The 16,633-nt window shown below is 41.9% G+C and overlaps 1 protein-coding gene and 1 non-coding gene across 3 annotated transcripts in view; one reads left to right on the forward strand and one right to left on the reverse strand.

Moving 5' to 3' along the window:
- Positions 1–2,765: 2,765 nt before the first annotated feature.
- On the forward strand, positions 2,766–2,837 carry TRNAA-GGC (transfer RNA alanine (anticodon GGC)). The gene has a single exon. It is a non-coding gene; the product is annotated as a tRNA-Ala (tRNA).
- A 7,650-nt stretch (positions 2,838–10,487) lies between these two features.
- Positions 10,488–16,633, reverse strand: part of IPO8 (importin 8) — a 59,893-nt gene continuing 53,747 nt past the window's right edge. For both annotated transcript variants that reach the window (XM_031443861.2, XM_064479166.1), the window contains exons 23-25: positions 15,365–15,568; positions 13,625–13,741; positions 10,488–12,484 (exon numbers count right to left, since the gene is read on the reverse strand). In XM_031443861.2, coding sequence (XP_031299721.1) covers positions 12,387–12,484; positions 13,625–13,741; positions 15,365–15,568 — 419 coding nt within the window. In that variant the 3' untranslated portion in view covers positions 10,488–12,386. The remainder of the gene's footprint in view (positions 12,485–13,624; positions 13,742–15,364; positions 15,569–16,633) is intronic.

Below are 16,633 nucleotides of genomic sequence, written 5' to 3' on the forward strand. Positions count from 1 at the left end.
CCACCCCCCTCCCCCCGGTACCTTTTAATTCTTGGCTTTCTTCACAGGGCAAAACATCCTTGAGATTCATTCGTGCTGTTGCGCCCCTTAGAAAATGGTTCTTTCCTGTTGCTCAGGAGTCTGCATTAGCCACATTCCTATTGATGGACATCTGGATTGCTTCCGGTTTTACCTATTATGAATAAAGTTACTAGGAACATTCTGTATGAGCTTTTGATGGACCGTAAGTGTTTGAATACCCTCCTCTGCTGATTTGAACTTTAGGGTCAGTTCTGGGCTGGTTTCCTTTGACCGATTAGTCTCTCATCACGGGAGTGTTTTCTTGCCTCTTCGCAAACTTGGTGATCTGGATCAGATGCCAGAGTATGAATGTACCCACGCTGGGCGATGGAAATTCTTGTATGCCTGTTGCTGCCATGTAGTTAAGACCCAAAAGGAGAAATCAATTTCAAGTCACTTACTTTTATGATTCGTTATTAGGTCTGGAATGAGGTCTGCCTAGTCCAGGCTAATTATTCCTCTCTCCTGTGGCAAGATCTCCCTGTGTTTTACCCCAGGTCCCAGGGAATATGAGTTTTTCCAGTCTGGCTGGTGGGAACAGACGTGGACTCCAGTCCTGCACGAGAACTAGTCACTGGGTTCTGGTTTGGGTTCATTAGAACCTCTAAATCTTCTGATGGTACTTTCTCAAACCTCGAAGGAAAGAGATTTCTCTTTCTTTTCCTTACATGCGTGCTAAACACTCAAGGGGAACCCTCTGTCCAACCCAGGGTTTTCTCTCTGTGCAGCTCTCTCCTCTCTGGTGCTCTGCCTGTCAACTCCAGCTGCCTTGGTCTCCCTGGATGCTCAGCTGTATCTCCCCAACTTGGGGAGTCTTACCCCTCCCTGCACCACAGCTTAGAAACTCTTTTAGGCGGTAGGCTGGGGCAACAGAAGGCTCATATTGCCTGTTTCCCAACTCTCAGACACCACTGCCCTTCACTGCCCAATGTCCAGTGTTCCAAAAACTGTTGTTTTGTGGATTTTGCCTTTTGGGAGGTTATTTCAAGTGGAAGATAAATCTGGTCCCTGTTAACTATACGCTGACCTGACAGCGCCAATATTTTGAACTGTATGTTGTCTGTCACTCTGGGAGGCTGTCACCCTCCAGGATAGGAGATCATGGTTGAATTCAAGATCAGTGTGCCTTTCTTTACACAGTGGACACAGTGGCTAATGGGAGGGAGCGGGGAGAGAGAAACAGAACGACACCTGGATGGCACCACTCATCAGGACGCTCAGGGATAGGGAACATTCCCAAGGGTTCTCTGTTCTCTCTGACTATGTGAATCAGGAAGACATCCCATCCAACACCTGCCAGCCTGAGTTTTTGCTCTGGTCCCCATTGGGGTTCGGTGCCTTGGCAAAGGCACATTAGTTAACAAGAGGAAATAAGAATAATCCTCATTAAAACTGGGCACATGTTGGGCACTTTTTTTTTTGAGATGTTAACCCATCTGAATACCTGAGTATTTAATGACTGTCTTTACATAAAAGAGGCTTTGCACGTCTGATTGGCTTTTTGCACGTCCACCCCATGTGAGAGGAAGTCTCCGAGGTGGGCAGGCTGGTTAACTGGGGGGTTCTTTTCCACGTAGGATTTGTTTGAGGGGAAATCCGTGTTCTTCTGGACAGTAGCTCTCAAAAAAACTTCCCAGACACAAGCTGGCAGGAAGAGAGCTGCTTTGTACAGTGACTCTGAGTATTTTGAGCATGTTCAGAACTCCAGCAGCTCTTTAAGGTTCTGCCTCCAGGCCCCAGATCCCTGAATATCTCCCATGTCTATTCCAACTGTTCAGCTCTCTTCACTTCATTATAGCGACGCTAGAAATATAGTGCCATTTGCTGTTTACATCTTGAGCTAAAGCAATGACACTAAGACCCTAGAGCATAGCATTTCAATTTTTGGTATTAGACATGAAGGATAATGCGAAGCTGTGTCATTAAGTTAGAGAGAAAAGAACATCAGAGTGCTAATGCAGCATTTAGAATGCATAGAAACTTGTTTTTCTTTAATAAAATCTTTATTATTTCCCCTTCAAAGTCACGACGTAAAACTGGCTCCTTCTTCATTTTGTAAAATGTTTACATTTTCTATTTCTTCATCTGAAAATAATTTTCTACAAATAGGTTTTGCCAAGGCCATTTGAGGTCCAGGTTGATGACAAACGCTGGCTGTCAGCATCACCTGGTTTCTCGGTCACGTGGTTCCCGAGACACCCCTGGAACAGGAGTGCGGTTCCAGTGGCTGCGGGGAAAGAGCAGCCCGCCTTCTAACCGGCAGGTGGCGGGAGCACGAGCCAGCGGCCAGATGACTTACAAGGCAGCCGCTGTGTCCTGACGGGTCTAAAGCTTCTCCGCAGACCCCGGCGAGGTGGCGCCGGCTGCGTCTGGAGTAACTCAGCCTGGAAGCCGGCTGGCAGTGTGGCAGCTGCTTGATTAAAGACGTCGTTCAGTGGACATGAGGGAAACAAGTGAGAAAAATGAAAATCGACTATAAATTCTGTTTGTTTCTGTAAGTAGGGGGAAAGGATATCACTGAACACTACACCAGTGAAGGGGCTTCCCCATTTGCTGCAAACTTATCAGAATTACCTCCTTGTGGCTCATCATTTGCCACTATTGACCCTTATTTTAGCAGATTAATCTTCATACCTATACAGAGGAACGTGCTCTCAAAATTTGTGTGGGCAAAAAAATCGCTGTTAAAACTCTGGGAACAGTGAGGTGGTATAGCTCAGTGGTGGAGTGTGTGCCTGGCATGTATGAGGTCCTGGGTTCAATCCCCAGTACCACCACTAAAATTAATGAATAAATAAATAAATCTAATTACTCCCCCCCCAAAAAAAAACAACCAAAAAAGGATAAAAACTAAAAATTAAGTAAATAAAACTCTGGGGACAGGAAGTCGCCCATTCCTCTGGCTGGTATTGGTTATAGAGACCGAAAGTGGCCCCAGGCAGAAGGTGACCACCTTGATGGCGTCTCCCCTGCTGCGCCAGTGTGTGTGGACAAAGCAGAGGAGGGCCGTAGTCCAGCTCACTCCCATACTCTTAGTTGTCGACTTTTAGAAGTTATTCAAAATTTCTAGCCAGTTTTTTGAGTTTCACTTCTGTGAACTCTCACGCATGTGAGTATTAATAAAAATTGTATATCTTTTCTCCCACTAATTATCTTTTCTTAGTTTAATTCTCAAGACCCCAGTTATTGAAACTAAGAGAATAGAGGAAAAGATTTTCTTCCTCAACACACTCTGTTCTCCATAAATGTCATTCCAATGACATTTATATACATACACACACATCATTATATATATGCCCATATACATGTATATAATCAAATGTTTTTAAATGCCATACTTAAACTTTGCCTTGAGAGTGTCAGAAGTTAAAAAGTTACCCTGAGAACATTCTTCACATAACTAGAACAAATAATCCTAAAATTTATATGGACTCACAAAAGGCCCAGAATTGCCAAAGCATTACTGAAGAAAAAGAACGAAGCTGGAGGACTAACCGTCCCAGACTTCAGACAATACTATAGAGCTACAGCAATCAAAACAGCATGGTATTGATACAAAAACAGACATATGGATCAATGGAACAGAATAGAGAGCCCAGAAATAAATCCACAAAATTTTGGTCAATTAATCTTTGACAAAGGGGGCAAGAACATACAATGGAGTAAAACAGTCTCTTCAGCAATTGGTGTAGGCACAACTGGACAGCTGCATGTAAATCAGTGAAGTTAGACTACTCCCTCACACCATACACAAAAATAAACTCAAAATGGCTTAAAGGGTTAAACATAAGACAAGACACTATAAACCTTTTGGAAGAAAACATAGGCAAAACATTATCTGGCATAAATCTCAGCAATGTTCTCCTAGGGCAGTCTACCCAGGCAATAGAAATAAAAACAAATATAAACAAATGGAACCTAATTAAACTTAAAAGCTTTTGCACAGCAGAGGAAACCATAAGCAAAACAAAATGACAACCTATGGAGTGGGAGAAAATATTTGCAAAAGATTAGTCTGACAAGGGCTTAATTCCCAGAATATATAAACAGCTCATACAATTTAATAAGAAAGCAAACAAACAACCCAATCCAAAAGTGGGCAGAAGAGCTAAGCAAGCAATTTTCCAATGAAGACATACGAATGGCCAATAGGCACATGAAAAAATGCTCAATATCACTAATTATCAGAGAAATGCAAATCAAAACTACAATGAGGTATCATGTCACACCAGCCAGAATGGCCATCATTCAAAATGATAAATGCTGGAGAGGGTGTGGAGAAAAGGGAACCCTTCCACACTGTTGGTGGGAATGTAGTTTGGTGCAGCATTACGGAAAACAGTATAGAGATTCCCCAAAAGATTAAAAATAGACTTATTATATGATCCAGCAATCCTACTCCTGGGCACATATCCAGAGGGAACTTTAATTCAAAAAGATATATGCACCCCAATATTCATAGCAGCACTATTTATGATAGCCAAAACATGGAAGCAACCTAAATGTCCATTGACAGATGACTGGATCAAGAAGTTGTGGTATATTTATACAATGGAATACTACTTAATAAAATAATGCCATTTGCAGCAACATGGATGGACCTGGAGATTGTCATTCTAAGTGAAATAAGCCCGAAAGAGAAAGAAAAATACCATATGATATCACTTATATGTGGAATCTAAAAAAACAACAAAACTTATTTGCAAAACAGAAACAGACTTTCAGACACAGAGAACAAACTTGTGGTTACTGGGGAGGGGTGGGGAGGATAAAATGGGAGTTAGAGATTTGCAGATACTAACTGATATATATAGAATAGATAAACAACAGATTAATGCTGTATAATGCTGGGAACTATATTCAATATCTTATAGTAACTTATGGTGAAAGAATATGAAAACAAATATATGTATGTTCATGTATGACTGAAGCACTGTGCTGTACACCAGAAGTTGGCACAACATTGTAAATTGACTATACGTCAATCAAAAAATATATATACAAAAAACCCAAAAACAGTTACCCTGAGGACCACACTTCCCAATGCAGTGGGAACCTAGATCCATCGTAAATAAATACACTTTACAGCATTTAAAAAAGATACAGCCCTTCAATTATTAAGGTATACTGCTCATCATGGTCAGTACAACTGGACCATGTTGATTTCATTGCATTACAAAATCTCATAGAGGTTTTGTCAAATTTGATTGACAGCATAACCCATTACCCTAATTTAGCGAATCTCCACATGGCAGAATAAAATAACAATGTCACCAAATAACCATCGCCAAGTGACAGCTCAACAAAAGATCCAGGGAGGCAACCGCCTGTGTTTTTACACTACAAGAGCAATTCTGTTCTTCTATTTAAACCCCACAGTCAATTCTAAACTCAGACATCTCTGAAAATCAGATTTGCAAGTTGAATATAAACATGAGATGGTAAAAATAGAGCCCAAGGGCAGAGACGCATGACCGGGGTTGCGAATCTTTTTGAAACAGACTGAGAAATAGCTTTACGGCAATGCAAGCTCGTCATGCCCATCACACTGATCAACTGATGAACTGTTCTGATTGCACGAGTTAGCAGAGCTGACCCACGGAGTCAGTGTAACTCAAGATGATGCCTGAATATGTCAAAAATTAATTCAGCCATGGTTGCAAATAGTGTTTTATGCCAATTAAAATATAGCCTATAAATTAGATCATGCCTTTTCATGTGTAGAAAGGTTTGCATATTAAAAAATAAAGCTGACTAAAAATAAAAATAAACAACACCTGAAAACAAATGCCTAACATCTGTAAACAAGAAGTAAACTGAATCTAAGCTGCAGATTTTGCCCTATCTGCTTTTAGGTATAGCTTAGTCTGAAAGTAGAAAATCCGGACTATTTCATGGAAATTCAGTTCTCATAGTCACTATTCAGTTTCAATCTATTGCAGGATCTTGGGATGGGGAGGACTCTTGCAGATCACCTGTTCTGCCTCATACCAGATGTTAGCATTCTCTCTCCAGCGTTCTCTCCCTATGGGAAACATCTGACAGTTTTTCTGGCATTTCAAGGTGTATTTTCCTAGCAATTCAGGGTGTATTATCTTTATTCATAGTGCAAAATGTAGGAGAGTTTTTGTGAAGTGTGTATTAGCTACCTACAGCAGCATAACAAATTGTCACCAAACTCAGCAGCTAAAAACAGCCATTGTTTACTATCTCATAGCTCCTGAGGGTCAGGAATCCAGGAGTGGCGTGGTTGGGTGACTAGGATTTCAGGTCTCCTCATGAGGCTGGAGTCAAGCTGGCAGCCCAGCCTGCAGGCTCTGAAAGACTTGAAAGTTTGAAGTATCTACTTCCTGATTCACTCACATGCGTACTGGCAGGAGGCTTCGGTTCCTCCCCATGGGGGCCTCACTGTAGGGCTGTTCAAAACATAGCTTCCACCAAAGCATGTGGAGAGGGGCTGGGGGGAGAGAAAACACACCCAAGCTGTAAGCCACAGATTTTTATAACCTAACCTCGAAAGTGGCTTGGAAGTGACTTACCATCACTTCTATATGCTGTTGGTGTCACCGTCCAACCACGCACCAATCTGAGAGGGAACGACCCAAGGGGCATCAAAGCTCACCGGGCGCCATCTTGGAGGCTGGCCACCCCGAGCAAAGACGAATAACCCATCTGGAGTCACACAACTAGACCCAAAGTGATTCTTCTGTTTCCTGCATCAGTTACTCTTCCTAGTTGCAAGCAACAAGAACCAGGGCTGGTTAAAAGTGGAAAAGGAATTTATTGCAAAATCTTAGTTTCTCACAGAACTGAAAAGATGCTCACAAAGGAGGCTCAGAAAATGTCAGGAACCAAGAGACATTTGCTGAATGAATATATTAAATTTGAAATGCATTTTACATGAGCTTCGATATTATACTAAGAGGTATGTTAAATAACACAGCCTATGGAATATAATCAAAATGGGTATTTCTTTTTACCTTCCACTAGACCTTTAAGTTTTATCCACTGGAGGAAGTTTTTCCCTGTTTTTAAATGACAATGTCCCACAGGTCCAATGACCGTCTGGTCACGCTTAGGTAATAAAAGGCTCTACGATCACTTCATACCACAAAATATGATCTTCATTTAGAAATTAAAATGTCCAGCCCACAGTATCAATCAAGACTACATTCTTCGACCTTGAGACTTTTCCTGCACCTGCCCCCAACCAGGGCTTGTAGATTTGTTTTCTGTTGCTGCTATAACAAATTACCCCAAACTGAATGGCTCAAAACATACAGATTTATTATCTTACAGTTGCAGAGGTCATGAGTCCCAGTTGGGTCTCATCTGGGCGAAAGTCAAGGTGTTGGCGGGGCTGCCCTCCTTCTGGAGGCTCTAGAAGAACCCAGTTCCTTGCCATTTCCAGCTTCCAGGGGCCACTGATCCATTGCCACATGTCCCCTTCCTTCCAACTTCAAAGCCAGTGACAATGGGTTCAGGCCTTCTCAGGTCTCATCACTCGCACCTGCACATCAGCCTCCCTCTTCTGTTTTTAAGGAACTTGTGATTACCTCGGGCACACCTGGATAACCCAGGATACACTCCCTCTTAAAGGCCAGCCGATGACTGAACTGAATTCCGGCTGCGATTGCAATGCCCCGTTGCCGTGTAACGTCACACACGCATGAGTTCTGGGGACTAGGACTTAGAGCTCTCTGGGCGGGGTGGTGGGCGTTCCCTGTGCTGCTTACCACCACCCGCAGCGGAGCAGCCAACCAAAGACACCGCTGGTGAAGATGGACACAAGGTGATAGGACACGAAAGAGCAGGAAGGAGAAGGGCCCCAGCTGGCTGCTGCGAGCCGGTTGAGGCTGCACCACGTTCCTCAAACCGGGGCTGAAAGGCGAGGTCATGGAGGGGTGGCCAGTGGGCAGTGGCTGGGAGCACCTGCCGCAAGCAGTGCTGACACCTCACTGGGACACACGGGAAACATGGTGCCAGGCAACACAGGTTTCCACATACAACTCACTTAATGAGTGAAATGAAAATTGGTCTTCTTTCTTCGCACCACCAAAGTAGACAAAACCCTCATGAAGATGCAAACGCTTCTCGCTGGTATCTACTGATGGGCGAACGCTCTGTTTTGTGTGAAAATGCCCCCAACCCTGGCACCACCTAGCTGAGGCTTGTCTGACCATCAGCAGCTGCAGGGAATGAAAAATCAGGAAATTGAATCTGTAGTTTTGGCTATTGGGAAAGACCACTATTGGGTTATCTGGTTTGGAAAACTAGGTAATAAATGCATACACGTTTCTTATTTTTAAAACAGTAGTACAGGACTTTTATTAGTTAAAAAAATCATTTTCTCCCCAACTCCACCAAATATTGATCAAATATTTAAACATTACTAGATTAAAGGGGTGAATCAAATTATTGACCTTTTTAAAATGATTCTGTGAAACTAAGCAGTAAATAATTCAATTTTAGGTGGGGTACTTAAGTCCCGTTGAATTCTCCAATCAGCTATTGGAGTCTTCTTTGGGGGTGGAGGGACTTGGAACACATTGTCTACCAGAGATAAACTCACTGGAGGCAAAACGCTGGGCCAGGCGCTAGGGTTTCAGTGGTAAGTAGGACAGAGATTTGGCTCAAGCAGCCCATACTGCACATTATTTGATTTCAAGTGGGATACACGGTTCAAAGTTGACTAAAGGGTTGTTAGAGCAGGAAGGAAATAATATTTATGTTCCAGAGTGAATATGAAGAGGACTTTATCAGGTAAAGGACAGAGGGGAAGAAGAGAAAACAGCATCAGAGATGCTGGAGGGAGAAGCAGCCAGTGACCAGGAGGCAGAAGGCAGAGAGGAGCGGATACGAGAGTCGCGGGAGGGCAAGTCACTCGGGGATTTGGGGCCACATTCATGATTTTATCTATATCCTAAAAGCCGCAGAGAGATCTCTATCTCTCAGGTCACTGATATAATCAAGATTTGCATTTTGGAAAAAAAAAAAAACATGCTGCCTATTGTGTGTCTATGTGAGGGCAGAGAGGTGGGCACAAGAGTAGAGGTCGGGGAGGAAGGTCAAGGTGTAGCCGGAGAGACCTCCAGAAGGTCACTCCTGGCTGAGGGGCTCTTAGCCCGAGGCATATTCCAAACCTTTGGGAGGCCTCCAAGTCCTAGCTCTCGTAAGGCATCCGTGTACTTGTGAAATATTTTTCAAGTTGGGTGATCTCCAAGTTGGGTGAACTTCCCCTCACATGCCCTGCAGGGAGCAGGTGAATTCGCTCACATCCTCCCTTGACGGCAGAGCTTCCCACACCCTCTTTGTCACAACACATCCCTCTCCTCCCTCTCCCGGACTCTCCTGCTGCCCAGCCACTCACCTTCTGTTGCATGCACGCCTCTCTCCCGGCTACAGGATCAGCCACGGTTGTGCCCGTGTTTGTGCTTCTTCCTAAAAACATATTCCAACCCTTTGCCCATTGATTTTGTGGCCTTACTAGCAGACTGCCTGTGAAGTTTCCAGCCCTCTCAGAGTCAGCACTTGTACACAAATCTCAACAGAGAGGGTGAAACAGGGATAGGCAGGATTACCATTTAAGGCTTATCTGATTTTCTTTTACACGTGAAACATGTATGTGCACCCATGTACACACACATACACACACACAAGCACTGGTGGTCTCTGATCACATGGCCAACTTCCCCTTGATTTCCTCCTTGAATTTATTAGTTTTCAGTCTCCCCTGATGAATAGAAAACTGGACTGCAATTCACTATTTAAATAAATGACGTGATTTGTTTTCTTTCCACTGATTAACGCATTGCTGGTTCAGTGCGGTCTTCACATAAATTAGAGGTGGGAAGAAGGAGCTTACTGTCATGCTAGGTAACTATTTGAGAATCAGAAAGCCAGCATTTGGGAGGAGGGTAGAGCTCAGTGGTAGAGCACATGCTTAGCATGCACGAGGTCCTGGGTTCAATCCCCAGTACCTCCTCTAAATATAAATAAATAAATAAACCTAATCACCCCCCCCCAAATAACAACAACAGTGAAAAAGAAAAAAAAAGATTCACACACACACACAAAGCCAGCATTTACCACTGCACTCAGGCCTGACTGCTCCTAATTTGACAGCAGCCCCTCAAAAAGTGGCTCCATTTCTGGCATCTTTTCCTTTCCTTCAGGGTCCTGATGTGGCTGGATGACCTTTGCTTTTTCGGAGCGCCAGCAGCTCTCACTTGGACACCCTGGTTTACGGGATGGGCTCCAGCCGCCAACCACCCCCCGCCCGTAGCAACTCCTGATGAGCCCCTGCTACCCTCCCAGACCCGCAGCCACCGGGCTCCAGGTCCCCAGGAGGCAGGAAAACACACAGGGAGGGTTCTACCACCTGCCCGAAGCCCCTCGACTTCATAAAGCATTTCGCACAGAGGAGCTCAGGATCCTGGGAGTCAGCCCGCATTTTATTTTACAGTACATTCATGTGAGTTCCTGCATTTCCAAGGTAATCAGATCACATTCAGGTTAGCACTGCTGGTAACAAAATTACACAACCACCCTGGCTTCGAAAACAAGATAGGATGATACGCATGAATGCTTCTTTCCCTTTAATACTGTAGAGGACAATACAGCACAAAAATAAAATCACATGCCTTTTACAATCCAGTGTGAAGGCGTCCTACTCATGTTAAAATCGAACCATTTGAGACATGAGAATAAGAAGAGCTCCAAAGCTTAAAATGTCTAAAATTTCCCCCAATGCCATCTTTCTCTTCTAACCACCAGCTGGTACGTTCAGCATCAATGCCTTGGGAAGAGAGGGACAGAGGAAAGTGGGGGACCATTTAACTCTGAAACTCATGGCTTCTTGGGCTAGTCTGTAAAAACTACTTAAATAACCTAAAATTCTGAAAAGAGTTCATATTAGCAAGGGATGGTAATATAGAAAGCACCTGGAGAGAATTCCTCCAGTCACTGATGGAATATATAAGCTGCAAACACTTCACGAAAATGGACAACTATATCACATCCAGTAATATATTAAGTCCTGAAAATACACTTTCACTTGACTGAATGAAAACACTCGGACCCATGTTCTGGTGTAGAATCAGTTCAGAAAAACAGCTGTAACCTCCATCGGCAGTATTTCCCGTTGGCCACATTGCATCACTATTATCTAAGAGTGCAGCTGACCAATATCCCCAACCCTTGAGAAATATGAGGTCAAACTGAGCCATAATAAAAACTAGAACAAATCAGAAAGGAGAACATTCAGATGTGTGAGAAAGCAAGAAGTTAGATTCATTTGGGTCTTCTTACTAGATTAAAAAAAAAATGTTGTTAGAAAATGTTTTGGACCCAGGTCCAACACAGCTGGAATGCTAAGTTATTGAAAATGCAAGCCCCCATCCAGAAAGACAGCGAGCTTACGTAGCCCCTTTCTCTTCAAAGTTCAATGTGCTTTAGTGTAATTATCAATTCATTGCATAATTAAGTACATGATTCAGAATATACTCAGACTTACTGTTAGTTCCAGTGACTAGAGTCCCTGCCACTTGCTGCGAGAAATTTTTTGAGTCCTGAACTTATCAGGTTATGAATGAAATTGATACTCATATATAAGTTGATTCCAAAAGAAATACCACCCCTATTCAGGATTGAGAAATATGATGGAAGAGAGAGAATAAGACACTTCTTAGGAAAGCCACATCGTTAGGAAAAAACATCTCATGGAAAACCATAGCCAGTGCATACCGTACAACCCCTGAAGAAAGCCCCCAGCAGCAGGGGGGTGGAAGGGGAGCAGTGATGATTTTGAAACCAGACTGACTCGTAGCTAACTGCCTAACAGTAAATTCACATAGTAAAATGCAGAGGTCAACATACAGCCAAGGTTTACATTATATCTAGAAATATGCTTTATGCTTTAAAAAAAATTGCAATGCACTCCAAAAAAATTTTTTTTCAGATAATTCATGTACAACAGAAGGCACTGTTATCCGCATAAATCCATTGATTCTGCATGGCAAAACCTGAGACGTGCGAGTCCACCCAATCCTCTAAAACCACCGTGGTCGTTCATCCTTTGGAACATACGGTCTGTCCTTTTCAGTCCAATGATTTTGTTTTTAATTTCATACCTTACAGTAGCTGCTTAAAATACGTATTTCATGGTGAGAAAGGTCCAAGGGGAAGCAGGGGCGGACGAAGGTGCTGCCGGATGCCAGGCAGCGGTAGGTGGGGCAAAAAGCAGGCCCTCGCTGCCTCACCTTGAGCCTCCCCTCGGGGCTGACGTACAACGTAGCGATGGCATGTGGTCCGCTGATGGTCGTCTTTCAGTTGTCACTGGGCATAGTCCCAAAGTTAAATGCCGAGAGGACTCCTTTGTTTTCAAAGGTAAAGCCTCCCTGTTGTTCAATCTTCTTCTTTGCCTCTAGCATTGGCCACGAGAAATGGGGGGGAAAGAGAAAAGTATTTAAGGTGACAGAGTTGGAAATAACCTCCAAGGAGTCAGATTCTTTAGAGTTAGCACTGTGAAGGAATGTGATTCGTGGTATTCATTATTCTGCCCAATTGAACATGGGCCTTTTACAAACCCGCATCAGTAAGCACCGTGGATCTCATGTCCCCGCGGACGCGGGAATCCACGGATGCGGGTATCTGCGGATGCAGGAAGGATACGGATATCCGCGGATGCAGGAAGGATGCGGATATCCGCGGATGCAGGAAGGATGCGGAGGGCCGACGGCACTACACCATTTTAACATGGGACTTGCGCATTCTTGGATTTTGATATCCGAGGGGAGTTCATGAACCAATCTCCCCCGGCACATACCTAGGGATGACTGTAGTTATATTTTCTATCTTGGAAAAACTGTTTGCTAAAACTGAGAAAAATGAAAACGAGGCTCAAAGCTATAGTGACCACTGCTGAAAGGGGGCACTGACTTCTCACATCAGGAGGGCGGACATGGAATCCGGGCAGGACTGAAAAGTCTAAGCCTATGCAGAAGAACCTGGGTTCTAAACTCTAGATTCCTATTCCATGATGTTTCCCACTAAAATATTTTTGTCATCACAAAATCTTTTCCATTAATTTTCAAGGGGAGACCATAATAACCTTTGCATAAAATAATTTCTCCAGCTCAAAAATACAAGAATCACCAATACCTAAAGCCCAATTAACAGAAACAGAGAGTATTTCATTTCCAGGAATACAAGCTCCTTTTAAGAACTCATCTTTGCTCCATCTGTGTTTTAGATGTTTAGGTTGGGTGATCGAGCTGATTAACTCTCCCTCAGCAAGATTTACATCTTTACCTTTGGCTCCCATATAGGATAAGGATGGGATTAAGAACACCACTAAAAGACACATATTAATTAATAGTGTTTTGCTGAGCTAAGATATCATGAGTGACTAAAAAGACCATCCAAAAACAAGATCATACAATAATAATTCCTTATTATCTTCAAAGGGTGGCCTCTAAGTATTTAGATACCAGGATCTTAAAATAAAGGCTGCCCACTGGCATTGTGACACACGCAGTCTGGTCTGGAAATCATGCTGGCTGACCTGCCACCGTCCTCCGGTGCTCGGCCAGGGTGTACACCTCCTGCAGCGCCCTCCTCTGATCCTCACTGAGCGGCGCCATCAGCAGTTGGTACCAGGCAGCATCTCGATTCTGCACAGCTATTGTGTTTTGGGGGTGTGGAGAGGGAGAAGGAAAGATTAGGGAGTCCAGTGACAATTATTATTTCAGAGAATAACTAGTGACAGAATCAGATTGCAATGACATGCTCACAGATAACAGGTAATGAAAGTTATTCCAACAAAAGACCACTCCTGAGTACCCACTTCAGTAGTGAACCCACGCGGGGCTACAAAGGCAGGCTGGGACACCCCGAGTCTCTGCTTTGCCGAGTTCTCTGGGTCCTTCGTCATCTCCTCTTCTCCCTAACGTTTTACTAACTATGAATGCTCCCTAAAATCCAGATCTTGGGAAACACCTTATTCGCTTGTTACCATTTTCCCCAGGAATTCTCATGCTACCTGCAACTTCGGCACCACTTCCGCACCAAAAACTCAAATTTGTACCTTTAGGAAAAACTGTTCCCTGAGCCTGCCACTTTTCCATTGAATAGTTCACCTCAAACTCGGCACAACTAAAGCCAAATTTAGTATTTTACCTCCCAGCCCTCCCCGTTTCCATCACTAGTTCTATCAGCCTCCTGGTCAACCGCTGCAAATCCCTAACACCTTTAATCACGCCTTCTCCACGTCCAATTCTCTGCTGCTTTCTTGAAGTCTTTCACATAAACGCTTTCCATCAGATGTCATCCTCCCCCTCCAGGGCCCTATTATCCCTAAATTCCCAAAACACAAAATAATGTCAATATATTACACTAGCATTGCCTTTTTAGTAACAATATTTTTACACAAAGATGTTCACTTTAATAGCAAAAAAAAAAAAAAAAAAAAACCCAAAAACTGGAAATATGTGTCCATCAGTGGAAATAAACTAAATTATAGGAATACCATGAAATACAATGTCACTATAAAACAAATGATCTATATATATATTGGGATTTTTTTAAGTTACAATTTCTTTGTAATAATTTTGTAAATACTTTCATTGGTTTATTTTTTAATTCTGTGAGTTTTCATTTGTATATTCACATTTTTATACTGGGCTATTGGTCTTATTCATTTGTAGAAGGCCATTGTAATCTGTGGATCTTAAGCCTCTGATATGTATGTGAAAAATGTTTTCTTGAAATCTTTTATGAGTGCTTTAACTGTATTTATACTGTCCTCTGCTGTACAAAGTTGGTAAATTGTTGCTATACTAAAAAATTTACTCTTATGGACTCTGCTCCTTCACATGGGGATTGTGAATTGCTAATAAGTTTATGGCCACAATTTTTAAGCAACATATGCGAGATACTTCATTCTTTTCTGTAAAAAAAAATCCTTGTCTCTTTATAGCTAGGAGATGAACAACATATGCAGATACTCTTGCCTGAAATCAGACTTTTGTGAGCATAACCTGCAGTCTCACCCTGTCACTTTTTAATAACAAAGGTTGCTGGGATTGGGTGATGGATGTTTCATTATGTGTTTGGGGATTTCTATAATAAAAATAAATAAAAATTTTAAAAGGAATCTAAACCAATTTGAGGCAGACCCCAAAACAACTTCTTCTTTTTTTTTTTTTTTTTTTCTTTTTTTTTTTCCCAAAATAACTTCTAATAGGAGGAAATGAAGAAAGAGTTTGGGAAAAAAATCTAAAAGATTCAGCAAGTACCAACATACTTAGGAGAGCTTGTGTAAAAAACTGATATTCATCCACACTATTGTCAAGGTCCAGTGGAGTGCTGAATCCCTCAAGGGCAGTTTCTTCCAACACCTCTTCATCCCAGTCATCATCATCTTCCTCCTCATCTTCACCTCTTCCATTATTTGACTGCATTGCTTGAGCAGTTACATTCGTCTCCTCTTCATCACTTGAAATCTCCTCTGTGAATCCATTATTTATTTAAAAGGAATCAAACCACATAAGGATAAAAGATAAATTCCATAAAGAAAACAAAACAATATAAAATTTCATTCTGGAAATGGAAAAACTACCAAATAATTTTATGTAAAATTATAAAAATAAATCTTCTCTTTACTATAGTTTGCTAAATTGAAAATGACTTTATCCTCTTCGCTGAAAACAATTTCTAAGTATCCCTAAATATGTGGTCCAGCTGAATATAATACTGTTTCACTACAGCTGCATCATATTCATTAACGTAAAACACTATTTGGCAATGAATTCCCAAAATAATTTTTTTGTCAAAAAAGACATAAAATGATAGTGTAGTCAGTGTATGTGTTTTAAATAACAATGACTTCCTATTGAAAATTTGGGTCTCTTAGCAATTAACTAAGATGATTATGAACTGCTCAGAAGTACTCAAATGATGAGGTCATTTCTGGTAACAGAAACAAAAATATAGAAATATAAAGGAAAGATAATTAGCTATATGTGGGTTGAAAAAAAAAAAAGCTGAATTGTATATCACCATGGTTTCTGTTTCTATTTTCAGGGCTGGTCTCTTCCAAGCAGTTAATTCAGTATTGTAAACAACCAGAAGATAATAAATGCAGAACAAAATCAACCTAAGAGGAAAATCCTTGAGTAAACTCAAACCAGGCAATATTAATCTTAATACTAGTTCTATAAAACACACCATACTGAAGCACTTGGATTAAACTGCAAGATACTTTTAGGGATAAAGCAAGAAACCATAGTTTTGACCACATACAAGAAAAAAAAATTTGTATAAGTATATAAAGGTATAAAGATATAATTAAAAAGACAGCAAGAGATACCTTCGCTGGTTAATAATCCTACTTATACTTCAGTAGGAAAGTCAACAAGAAAGTCTGGGGATTATAACTAGAAAATTTTCCTTCAAGTCATAATAGAAGCCAAAAGAGAGCAAATCAAAGAATTCGAATACAACATACTGAAAAAAAAAAAGATCCTGTGATTGTTGGCAAATACTTAGCAAAACACACAATTACACGAGACTC

The sequence above is a fragment of the Camelus dromedarius genome, chromosome 25 (genome assembly GCF_036321535.1).
Source record: "Camelus dromedarius isolate mCamDro1 chromosome 25, mCamDro1.pat, whole genome shotgun sequence".
Lineage (NCBI taxonomy): Eukaryota > Metazoa > Chordata > Mammalia > Artiodactyla > Camelidae > Camelus > Camelus dromedarius.